The sequence below is a fragment of the Petromyzon marinus genome, assembly GCF_048934315.1.
Source record: "Petromyzon marinus isolate PM22_M1 ecotype Great Lakes invasive population chromosome 76 unlocalized genomic scaffold, UKy_Petmar_22M1.pri1.0 chr76_unloc.2, whole genome shotgun sequence".
In the NCBI taxonomy this organism is placed as follows: Eukaryota; Metazoa; Chordata; class Hyperoartia; order Petromyzontiformes; family Petromyzontidae; genus Petromyzon; species Petromyzon marinus.
Window position 1 is genome coordinate 565,905 of NW_027422619.1, and position 12,399 is coordinate 578,303.

At 52.9% G+C, this 12,399-nt stretch overlaps 1 protein-coding gene across 1 annotated transcript in view; it reads right to left on the minus strand.

Moving 5' to 3' along the window:
* Nucleotides 1–12,399, minus strand: part of LOC116958330 (cyclic nucleotide-gated channel alpha-3-like) — a 76,793-nt gene that overhangs the window by 40,371 nt on the left and 24,023 nt on the right. Inside the window, exons 3-6 of the mRNA XM_076058546.1 lie at nucleotides 12,235–12,399; nucleotides 9,440–9,652; nucleotides 4,339–4,407; nucleotides 939–1,097 (exon numbers count right to left, since the gene is read on the minus strand). Coding sequence (XP_075914661.1) covers nucleotides 939–1,097; nucleotides 4,339–4,407; nucleotides 9,440–9,652; nucleotides 12,235–12,399 — 606 coding nt within the window. The remainder of the gene's footprint in view (nucleotides 1–938; nucleotides 1,098–4,338; nucleotides 4,408–9,439; nucleotides 9,653–12,234) is intronic.

Consider the following 12,399-nt stretch of genomic DNA (forward strand, 5'->3'; position numbering starts at 1 on the left):
ATATCTGGTAGCTGGCTACCTGGTATCTGGTATCTGGCTAGCTGGTATCTGGTATCTGGCTATGTAATATCTGGTTACTGGTTAACTGGTATCTGGCTAGCTGGTATCTCGTATCTCGATATCAGGTATCTGTCTACCTGGTATCTGGTATCTGGCGATGTAATATCTGGTTACTGGCTACTTGGTTAACTGGTAGCTAGCTACCTGGTATCTGGTGTCTGGATATCAGGTATCTGTCTACCTGGTATCTGGATATCAGGTATCTGTCTACCTGGTATCTGGTATCTGGATATCAGGTACCTGTCTACCTGGTATCTGGATATCAGGTATCTGTCTACCTGGTATCTGGATATCAGGTATCTGTCTACCTGGTATCTGGTATCTGGATATCAGGTATCTGTCTACCTGGTATCTGGATATCAGGTATCTGTCTACCTGGTATCTGGTATCTGGATATTAGGTATCTGTCTACCTGGTATCTGGTATCTGGATATCAGGTGTCTGTCTACCTGGTATATGGATATCAAGTATCTGTCTACCTGGTATCTGGTATCTGGGTATCAGGTATCTGTCTACCTGGTATCTGGTATCTGGATATCAGGTATCTGGTATCTGGATATCAGGTATCTGTCTACCTGGTATCTGGTATCTGGATATCAGGTATCTGTCTACCTGGTATCTGGATATCAGGTACCTGTCTGCCTGGTATCTGGATATCAGGTATCTGTCTACCTGGTATCTGGTATCTGGATATCAGGTATCTGTCTACCTGCTATCTGGTATCTGGATATCAGGTATCTGTCTACCTGGTATCTGGTATCTGGATATCAGGTATCTGTCTACCTGGTATCTGGTATCTGGATATCAGGTATCTGTCTACCTGGTATCTGGTATCTGGATATCAGGTATCTGTCTACCTGGTATCCATTCATACTCACGGAGCAACCTTCTTATCTTCTTCATTCTTCTTGTCGTCATTCTTCTTATCTCCTTCATTCTTGTCGTTATTCTTCTTATCTCCTTCATTCTCCTTATCTCCTTCATTCTCCTTATCTCCTTCATCATTCTTGTCGTCATTATTATCTCCTTCATTCTTCCTGGGCGTGTGCACCATCGGGGATGGATGTAAAAAGGTGAGCAGGTAGGTGAGCAGGTAGGTGAGCAGGTAGGTGGGCAGGTAGGTTGGCAGGTAGGTAGGTGAGTAGGTAGGTGAGCAGGTAAGTGAGTAGGTAGGTGAGTAGGTAGGTGGGTAGGTATGTAGGTGAGCAGGTAGGTGGGCAGGTAGGAGAGCTGGTAGGTGAGCAGGTAGGTGAGTAGGTAGGTGAGCAGGTAGGTGAGTAGGTAGGTGAGCAGGTAGGTGGGCAGGTAGGAAAGCCAGTAGGTGAGCAGGTAGGTGAGCAGGTAGGTAAGTGAGTAGGTAGGAGAGCAGGTAAGTGAGTAGGTAGGTGAGTAGGTAGGTAGGTAGGTGAGTAGGAAGGTGAGTAGGTGGATAGGTGAGTAGGAAGGTGAGTAGGTGAGCAGGTAGGTGAGCAGGTAGGTGGGTAAATAGGTGAGCAGGTAGGTGGGCAGGTAGGTGAGAAGGTAGGTGAGTAGGTAGGTGGGTAGGTAGGTGAGTAGGTAGGTGAGCAGGTAGGTGAGCAGGTAGGTAGGTGAGTAGGTAGGTGAGCAGGTAAGTGAGTAGGTAGGTGAGTAGGTAGGTGGGTAGGTAGGTAGGTGAGTAGGAAGGTGAGTAGGTGGATAGGTGAGTAGGAAGGTGAGTAGGTGGGTAGGTAGGTGAGCATGTAGGTGAGCAGGTAGGTAGGCAGGTAGGAGAGCAGGTATGTAGGTGAGTAGGTAGGTGAGCAGGTAGGTAGCTGAGCAGGTAGGTAGGTGAGTAGGTAGGTGAGCAGGTAGGTAGGTGAGCAGGTAGGTGAGCAGGTAGGTGGGCAGGTAGGTGAGCAGGTAGGTGGGTGAGCAGGTAGGTGAGTAGGTAGGTGAGCAGGTAGGTGAGTAGGTAGGTGGATAGGTAGGTGAGCAGGTAGGTGAGTAGGTAGGTGAGTAGGTAGGTGGATAGGTAGGTGAGCAGGTAGGTGAGTAGGTAGGTGAGCAGGTAGGTAGGTGAGTAGGTAAGTGAGCAGGTAGGTAGGTGAGTAGGTAGGTGAGCAGGTAGGTGAGCAGGTAGGTGGGTAGGTAGGTGAGCAGGTAGGTGAGCAGGTTGGTGAGTAGGTAGGTGAGCAGGTAGGTGAGTAGGTAGGTGGATAGGTAGGTGAGCAGGTAGGTGAGCAGGTAGGTGAGCAGGTAGGAGAGCCGGTAGGTGAGCAGGTAAGTGAGTAGGTAGGTAAGCAGGTAGGTGAGTAGGTAGGTGAGCAGGTAGGTGAGCAGGTAGGTGAGCAGGTAGGAGAGCCAGTAGGTGAGCAGGTAGGTAGGTGAGTAGGTAGGTGAGCAGGTAGGTAGGTGAGTAGGTAAGTGAGCAGGTAAGTGAGTAGGTAGGTGAGTAGGTAGGTGGGTAGGTAGGTAGGTAGGTGAGTAGGAAGGTGAGTAGGTGGGTAGGTAGGTGAGCAGGTAGGTGAACAGGTAGGTGGGCAGGTAGGAGAACAGGTAGGTGAGCAGGAAGGTGGGTAGGTAGGTGAGAAGGTAGGTGAGTAGGTGGTGATACAGACAGGTAGGTGAGTAGGTAGGTGGTGATACAGGTAGGTAGGTTAGCAGGTAGGTGGTGATACAGGCAGGTAGGTGAGTAGGTAGGTGGTGATACAGGCAGGTAGGTGAGCAGGTAGGTGGTGATACAGGTAGGTAGGTGAGTAGGTAGGTGGTGATACACGCAGGTAGGTGAGCAGGTAGGTGGTGATACAGGCAGGTAGGTGAGTAGGTAGGTGGTGATACAGGCAGGTAGGTGAGTAGGTAGGTGGTGATACAGACAGGTAGGTGAGTAGGTAGGTGGTGATACAGGCAGGTAGGTGAGCAGGTAGGTGGTGATACAGGCAGGTATGTGAGTAGGTAGGTGGTGATACAGACAGGTCTGTGAGTAGGTAGGTGATGATACAAGCAGGTAGGTGAGTAGGTAGGTGGTGATACAGGCAGGTAGGTGTGTAGGTAGGTGGTGATACAGACAGGTAGGTGAGTAGGTAGGTGGTGATACAGGCAGGTAGGTGAGTAGGTAGGTGGTGATACAGACAGGTAGGTGAGTAGGTAGGTGGTGGTACAACTACAGATGCAACTGCTGTTGCAGCTACAGCTACAGTTGCAACAGCAGTTGCAACTACCGATGCAACTGCTGTTGCAACTACTGTTGCAACTGCCGCTGCAGATGCAACTGCTGTTGCAACTACAGATGCAACTTCTGTTGCAACTACAGCTACAGATGCAACTGCTGTTGCAACTACAGATGCAACTTCTGTTGCAACTACAGCTACAGATGCAACTGCTGTTGCAACTACAACTACAGATGCAACTTCTGTTGCAACTACAGATGCAACTGCTGTTGCAACTACAGATGCAACTGCTGTTGCAACTGTAGCTACAGATGCAACTGCTGTTGCAACTACAGCTACAGATGCAACTGTTGTTGCAACTACAGATGCAACTGCTGTTGCAACTGCAGCTACAGATGCAACTGCTGTTGCAACTGTAGCTACAGATGCAACTGCTGTTGCAACTACAGCTACAGATGCAACTGCTGTTGCAACTACAGCTACAGATGCAACTGCTGTTGAAACTACAGCTACAGATGCAACTGCTGTTGCAACTACAGCTACAGATGCAACTGCTGTTGCAACTACAGCTACAGATGCAACTGCTGTTGCAACTACAGCTACAGATGCAACTGCTGTTGCAACTACAGCTACAGATGCAACTGCTGTTGCAACTACAACTACAGATGCAACTTCTGTTGCAATTGCAGCTACAGATGCAACTTCTGTTGCAATTGCAGCTACAGATGCAACTTCTGTTGCAATTGCAGCTACAGATGCAACTGCTGTTGCAACTACAGCTACAGATGCAACTTCTGTTGCAATTGCAGCTACAGATGCAACTGCTGTTGCAACTACAGCTACAGAGGCAACTGCTGTTGCTACTACAGATACAGATGCAACTGCTGTTGCAACTACAGCTACAGATGCAACTGCTGTTGCAACTACAGATAGAGATGCAACTGCTGTTGCAACTACAGATAGAGATGCAACTGCTGTTGCAACTACAGATAGATGCAACTGCTGTTGCAGCTACAGGTGCAACTGCTGTTGCAACTACAGCTACAGATGCAACTGCTGTTGCAACTACAGATGCAACTGCTGTTGCGTCCACAAAGCGCCCCTCCCCCTCCGCATGCAACTCGTTGCATCGACGTCCGCAACGACTCACTCCGCCCCCGGGTTGCTGTTGCAGCTGTTGCAGTTCAGCTCCACCAAACTCCACGATACCCTGACGAGGCTAGGTCGATCCGGGCAGGATTGAGCGGAGAGCGGGGCGGGTGAGAGATTGAGTAGGTGGGTGGGTAGGTGAGTAGGTGGGTGGGTGAGTGGATGGGTAGGTGAGTAGGTGGGTGGGTGGGTGGGTAGGTGAGTAGGTGGGTGGATGGGTAGGTGAGTGGGTGGGTGAGTAGGTAGGTGAGTATGTCGGTGAGTAGGTGAGTAGGTGGGTGAGTAGGTGGATAGGTGGGTAGGTGAGTAGGTGAGTGAGCAGGTGGGTAGGTGAGTAGGTGGGTGGGTGGGTAGGTGAGTGGGTGGGTGAGTAGGTAGGTAAGTAGATGGGTGAGTAGGTGAGTAGGTGGGTGAGTAGGTAAATAGGTGGGTAGGTGAGTGAGTAGGTGGTTGAGTGAGTAGGTGAGTAGGTGGGTGAGTAGGTGGATACGTAGATGGATGAATAGGTGGGTAGGTGAGTGAGTGGGTGGATGCGTGAGTGGGTCGGTGGGTGGGTAGGTGAGTAGGTGGGTGGGTGGGTGGGTAGGTGAGTGGGTGGGTGAGTGGGTAGGTGAATAGGTGGGTGGGTAGGTGAGTAGGTGGGTGACTAGGTGGGTGAGTAGGTAGGTGAGTAGGTGAGTGGGTGGGTAGGTGGGTAGGTGAGTGGGTGAGTAGGTGGGTAAGTAGGTGAGTGGGTGGGTAGGTGGGTAGGTGAATAGGTGGGTGGGTAGGTGAGTAGGTGGGTGAGTAGGTGGGTGAGTAGGTAGGTGAGTAGGTGGGTGGGTGAGTAGGTGAGTAGGTGAGTAGAAGAGTAGGTGAGTAGGTGGGTGGGTGAGTAGGTGGGTGAGTAGGTGGGTAGGTGAGTAGGTAAATAGGTGAGTAGGTGGGTGGGTGAGGAGGTGGGTGAGTAGGTGGGTAGGTGAGTAGGTGAGTGGTGGGTAGGTGGGTAGGTGAGTAGGTGAGTAGGTGAGTGGGTGGATAGGTGAGTAGGTGAGTAGGTGAGTGGGTGGGTAAGTGAGTAGGTGAGTAGGTGAGTAGGTGAGTGAGTAGGTGTGTCAGTGAGTAGGTGGGTGGGTAGGTGAGTATGTAGGTGGGTAGGTGAGCGAATAGGTGGGTAGGTGAGTGAGTGGGTGGGTGAGTGAGTGGATGAGTGGGTGGGTGGGTAGGTGAGTAGGTGGGTGGGTGAGTGGATGGGTAGGTGAGTAGGTGGGTGGGTGGGTGGGTAGGTGAGTAGGTGGGTGGATGGGTAGGTGAGTGGGTGGGTGAGTAGGTAGGTGAGTATGTCGGTGAGTAGGTGAGTAGGTGGGTGAGTAGGTGGATAGGTGGGTAGGTGAGTAGGTGAGTGAGTAGGTGAGTGAGCAGGTGGGTAGGTGAGTAGGTGGGTGGGTGGGTAGGTGAGTGGGTGGGTGAGTAGGTAGGTAAGTAGATGGGTGAGTAGGTGAGTAGGTGGGTGAGTAGGTAAATAGGTGGGTAGGTGAGTGAGTAGGTGGTTGAGTGAGTAGGTGAGTAGGTGGGTGAGTAGGTGGATACGTAGATGGATGAATAGGTGGGTAGGTGAGTGAGTGGGTGGATGCGTGAGTGGGTCGGTGGGTGGGTAGGTGAGTAGGTGGGTGGGTGGGTGGGTGGGTAGGTGAGTGGGTGGGTGAGTGGGTAGGTGAATAGGTGGGTGGGTAGGTGAGTAGGTGGGTGACTAGGTGGGTGAGTAGGTAGGTGAGTAGGTGAGTGGGTGGGTAGGTGGGTAGGTGAGTGGGTGAGTAGGTGGGTAAGTAGGTGAGTGGGTGGGTAGGTGGGTAGGTGAATAGGTGGGTGGGTAGGTGAGTAGGTGGGTGAGTAGGTGGGTGAGTAGGTAGGTGAGTAGGTGGGTGGGTGAGTAGGTGAGTAGGTGAGTAGAAGAGTAGGTGAGTAGGTGGGTGGGTGAGTAGGTGGGTGAGTAGGTGGGTAGGTGAGTAGGTAAATAGGTGAGTAGGTGGGTGGGTGAGGAGGTGGGTGAGTAGGTGGGTAGGTGAGTAGGTGAGTGGTGGGTAGGTGGGTAGGTGAGTAGGTGAGTAGGTGAGTGGGTGGATAGGTGAGTAGGTGAGTGGGTGGGTAAGTGAGTAGGTGAGTAGGTGAGTGAGTAGGTGTGTCAGTGAGTAGGTGGGTGGGTAGGTGAGTATGTAGGTGGGTAGGTGAGCGAATAGGTGGGTAGGTGAGTGAGTGGGTGGGTGAGTGAGTGGATGAGTGGGTGGGTGGGTAGGTGAATAGGTGAGTAGGTGGGTGAGTAGGTAGTTTGGTGAGTGGGTAGGTGAGTAGGTGAGTAGGTGGGTGGGTGAGTGAGTAGGGGAGTAGGTAGGTGAGTAGGTGAGTAGGTGAGTAGGTGAGTGAGTAGGTAGGTAGGTGAGTGGGTTGGTGAGTGGGTGAGTAGGTGGGTGGGTGAGTAGGTGAGTAGGTGAGTAGAAGAGTAGGTGAGTAGGTGGGTGGGTGAGTAGGTGGGTGAGTAGGTGGGTAGGTGAGTAGGTAAATAGGTGAGTAGGTGGGTGGGTGAGGAGGTGGGTGAGTAGGTGGGTAGGTGAGTAGGTGAGTGGTGGGTAGGTGGGTAGGTGAGTAGGTGAGTAGGTGAGTGGGTGGATAGGTGAGTAGGTGAGTAGGTGAGTGGGTGGGTAAGTGAGTAGGTGAGTAGGTGAGTAGGTGAGTGAGTAGGTGTGTCAGTGAGTAGGTGGGTGGGTAGGTGAGTATGTAGGTGGGTAGGTGAGCGAATAGGTGGGTAGGTGAGTGAGTGGGTGGGTGAGTGAGTGGATGAGTGGGTGGGTGGGTAGGTGAGTAGGTGGGTGGGTGAGTGGATGGGTAGGTGAGTAGGTGGGTGGGTGGGTGGGTAGGTGAGTAGGTGGGTGGATGGGTAGGTGAGTGGGTGGGTGAGTAGGTAGGTGAGTATGTCGGTGAGTAGGTGAGTAGGTGGGTGAGTAGGTGGATAGGTGGGTAGGTGAGTAGGTGAGTGAGTAGGGAGAGCAGGTGGGTAGGTGAGTAGGTGGGTGGGTGGGTAGGTGAGTGGGTGGGTGAGTAGGTAGGTAAGTAGATGGGTGAGTAGGTGAGTAGGTGGGTGAGTAGGTAAATAGGTGGGTAGGTGAGTGAGTAGGTGGTTGAGTGAGTAGGTGAGTAGGTGGGTGAGTAGGTGGATACGTAGATGGATGAATAGGTGGGTAGGTGAGTGAGTGGGTGGATGCGTGAGTGGGTCGGTGGGTGGGTAGGTGAGTAGGTGGGTGGGTGGGTGGGTGGGTAGGTGAGTGGGTGGGTGAGTGGGTAGGTGAATAGGTGGGTGGGTAGGTGAGTAGGTGGGTGACTAGGTGGGTGAGTAGGTAGGTGAGTAGGTGAGTGGGTGGGTAGGTGGGTAGGTGAGTGGGTGAGTAGGTGGGTAAGTAGGTGAGTGGGTGGGTAGGTGGGTAGGTGAATAGGTGGGTGGGTAGGTGAGTAGGTGGGTGAGTAGGTGGGTGAGTAGGTAGGTGAGTAGGTGGGTGGGTGAGTAGGTGAGTAGGTGAGTAGAAGAGTAGGTGAGTAGGTGGGTGGGTGAGTAGGTGGGTGAGTAGGTGGGTAGGTGAGTAGGTAAATAGGTGAGTAGGTGGGAGGGTGAGGAGGTGGGTGAGTAGGTGGGTAGGTGAGTAGGTGAGTGGTGGGTAGGTGGGTAGGTGAGTAGGTGAGTAGGTGAGTGGGTGGATAGGTGAGTAGGTGAGTGGGTGGGTAAGTGAGTAGGTGAGTAGGTGAGTGAGTAGGTGTGTCAGTGAGTAGGTGGGTGGGTAGGTGAGTATGTAGGTGGGTAGGTGAGCGAATAGGTGGGTAGGTGAGTGAGTGGGTGGGTGAGTGAGTGGATGAGTGGGTGGGTGGGTAGGTGAATAGGTGAGTAGGTGGGTGAGTAGGTAGTTTGGTGAGTGGGTAGGTGAGTAGGTGAGTAGGTGGGTGGGTGAGTGAGTAGGGGAGTAGGTAGGTGAGTAGGTGAGTAGGTGAGTAGGTGAGTGAGTAGGTAGGTAGGTGAGTGGGTTGGTGAGTGGGTGAGTAGGTGGGTGGGTAGGTGAGTAGGTGGGTGAATGATTGAGTGGGTGGGTGAGTGAGTGGGGAGTGAGTAGGTGAGTAGGTGAGTAGGTGGGTAGGTGAGTGTGTAGGTGTGTGAGTGAGTAGGTGGGTGGGTGGGTAGGTGAGTAGGTGGGTAGATGAGTGAGTGGGTGGGTGAGTGAGTGGGTGAGTGAGTGAGTGAGTGGTGAGTGAGTGAGTGAGTGACTGGGTGAGTGAGTGGTGAGTGAGTGAGTGAGTGACTGGGTGAGTGAGTGAGTGAGTGGTGAGTGAGTGGTGAGTAAGTGAGTGAGTGACTGGTGAGTGAGTGAGTGAGTGGTGAGTGAGTGAGTGAGTGGTGAGTGAGTGAGTGAGTGCGAGTGAGCGAGTGAGGGTGAGTGAGTGAGTGACTGGGTGAGTGGTGAGTGAGTGAGTGAGTGGTGAGTGAGTGAGTGAGTGGTGAGTGAGTGAGTGAGTGGTGAGTAATTAAGTGAGTGGTGAGTGAGTGAGTGAGTGATGAGTGAGTGAGTGGTGAGTGAGTGGTTGAGTGAATGAGTGAGTGAATGACTGAGTGAGTGAGTGAATGAGTGAGTGAGTAAATGAGTGAGGGAATGAGTGAGTGAATGAACGAGTGAATGAGTGAGTGAATGAGTGAGTGAATGAGCGAGTGAATGAGTAATGAGTGGTGAGTGAGTGAGCGAGTGAGTGAGTGAGCGAGTGAATGAGTGAGTAAGTGAGTGGTGAATGAGTGAGTGAGTGACTGAGTGAGTGAGTGAATGAGTGAGTGAATGAGTGAGGGAATGAGTGAGTGAATGAGTGAATGAGTGAGTGAATGAGTGAGTGAGTGAATGAGTGAGTGAATGACTGAGTGAATGAGTGAATGAGTGAGTGAGTGAATGAGTAAGTAAGTGAATGAGTGCGTGACTGAGTGAGTGAATGAGTGAGTGAATGAGTGAATGAGTGACTGGGTGAGTGAGTGAGTGAGTGACTGACTGAGTGAGTGAATGAGTGAGTGAATGAGTGAGTGAATGAGTGAGTGGGTGCGCTACCTTCGCTTGCTCTTCCCTCCTCCCCCGTGAGGCGTGGCTCCGACCGACGAGGTTCCGGTGGCGGCTGACGAGGTGCCGGTGGGCGGGGCCTTGACGAGGTGGGGCCCTCGGAAGCGCTCCAGGAACGAGTCAGGTCGAGCGCCACTGCCGGAGTCGTCGCCTCGCTGGCTCCTCGCGGCCCACTCACGGAGCGAGAGGAGCACGCGCGTCACCCTGCGGGCGTCACACACGCAGCGTCATACACACAGCGTCATACACACAGCGTCACACACACACAGTGTCACACACAGCGTCACACACACACACGCAGCGTCATACACACAGTGTCACACACACACAGTGTCACACACAGTGTCACACACACAGTGTCACACACAGCGTCACACACAGCGTCACACACACAGTGTCACACAGCGTCATACACACAGCGTCATACACACAGTGTCACACACAGCGTCACACACAGTGTCACACACACACAGCGTCACACACACAGCGTCACACACAGCGTCACACACACGCAGCGTCACACACACAGCGTCATACACACAGCGTCATACACACAGTGTCACACAGCGTCACACACACAGGGTCAGACACACAGTGTCACACACACACAGTGTCACACACACAGTGTCACACACAGTGCCACACACACAGCGTCACACACAGTGTCACACACACACAGTGTCACACACACAGTGTCACACACAGTGTCACACACACAGCGTCACACACAGTGTCACACACACACAGTGTCACACACACAGTGTCACACACAGTGTCACACACACAGCGTCACACACAGTGTCACACACACACAGTGTCACACACAGTGTCACACACACAGCGTCACACAGTGTCACACACACAGCGTCACACACAGTGACACACACACACAGCGTCACACACACAGCGTCACACACACACAGTGTCACACAGCGTCACACACACAGGGTCACACACACACAGTGTCACACACACACAGTGTCACACACACACAGTGTCACACACAGTGTCACACACACAGCGTCACACAGTGTCACACACACAGCGTCACACACAGTGACACACACACACAGCGTCACACACACAGCGTCACACACACACAGTGTCACACAGCGTCACACACACAGGGTCACACACACACAGTGTCACACACACACAGTGTCACACACACACAGTGTCACACACACACAGCGTCACACACGCAGTGTCACACACACACACACAGTGTCACACACAGGGTCACACAGTGTCACACACACAGCGTCACACACAGTGTCACACACAGTGTCACACACACACAGCGTCACACACACACACACACAGTGTCTCACACACACAGCATCACACACACAGTGTCACACACACAGCGTCACACACACACAGCGTCACACGCACACAGCGTCACACACACAGAGTGTCACACAAACAGTGTCACTCATGGAGCGAGAGGAGCACGCGCGTCAGCCTGGCGGGTGTCACACACACAGTGTCACACAATGTCACACACACAGTGTCACACAGCGTCACACAGCGTCACACACACAGTGTCACACACACAGCATCACACACAGTGTCACACACAGTGTCACACACACACAGTGTCACACACACACAGTGTCACACACACAGCGTCACACACAGCATCACACACACAGTGTCACACACACAGTGTCTCACACACACACACAGCGTCACACACAGTGTCACACACGCAGCGTCACACACACAGCGTCACACACACAGCGTCACACACACAGCATCACACACAGTGTCACACACACAGTGTCTCACACACACACAGCGTCACACACACACAGCGTCACACACACAGCATCACACACACAGTGTCGCACACACACACACAGCGTCACACACACAGCGTCACACACACACAGTGTCACACACACAGCGTCACACACAGCGTCACACAGCGTCACACACAGTGTCACACACAGCGTCACACACACAGTGTCACACACACACAGTGTCACACAGTGTCACACACAGCATCACACACACAGTGTTACACACACGCAGCATCATACACACAGCGCCACACACGCAGCATCACACACACAGCGTCACACACAGCATCACAAACACAGCGTCACACACACAGCATTACACACACAGGATCACACACACACACACAGCATCACACACACACAGTGTTACACACACGCAGCATCATACACACAGCGCCACACACGCAGTGTCACACATGCAGCGTCACATACACAGCATCACACACACAGCGTCACACACACAGCATTACACACACAGGATCACACACACACAGCATCACACACACAACATCACACACAGCATCACACACACAGCATCACACACACAGCATCACACACATCATCACAAACACAGCATCACACACACAGCATCACACGCACAGCATCACACAGCGTCACACACACAGCATCACACACACACAGCATCACACACACAGCATCACACACACAGCATCACACACACAGCATCATACACAGCATCACACACACACAGCATCACACACAGCATCACACACACAGCATCACACACAGCATTACACACACAGCGTCACACACACAGCATCACACACACACCATCACACAGCATCACACACACATGGAGACACGTGGGGGAACACGTGGGGGTTATGCTACCAAACACGTGGTGGTCACGTGGTGGTGGTCACTTGGTGTGTGTGGGGTGGGGTCACGTGGCATTTTGTGAGGTGGGCATGGTGGTGGTGGTCACGTGGTGGTGGTTGTGGTCACGTGGTGACGCCCCACCTGGCCAGCGTCCCCGAGGCTCCGCCCCCTGCCCCTCCCCTCTCGTCCACCCCCAGCTGGGCCCTCTGAAGCTCTGAGGAGGAATCCTCATCATCATCAGCAGCAGCAGCGGCAGCAGCGGCCTCATCAGCAGTGCCATCATCGTCGTCGTGGGTAGGGGGTGGT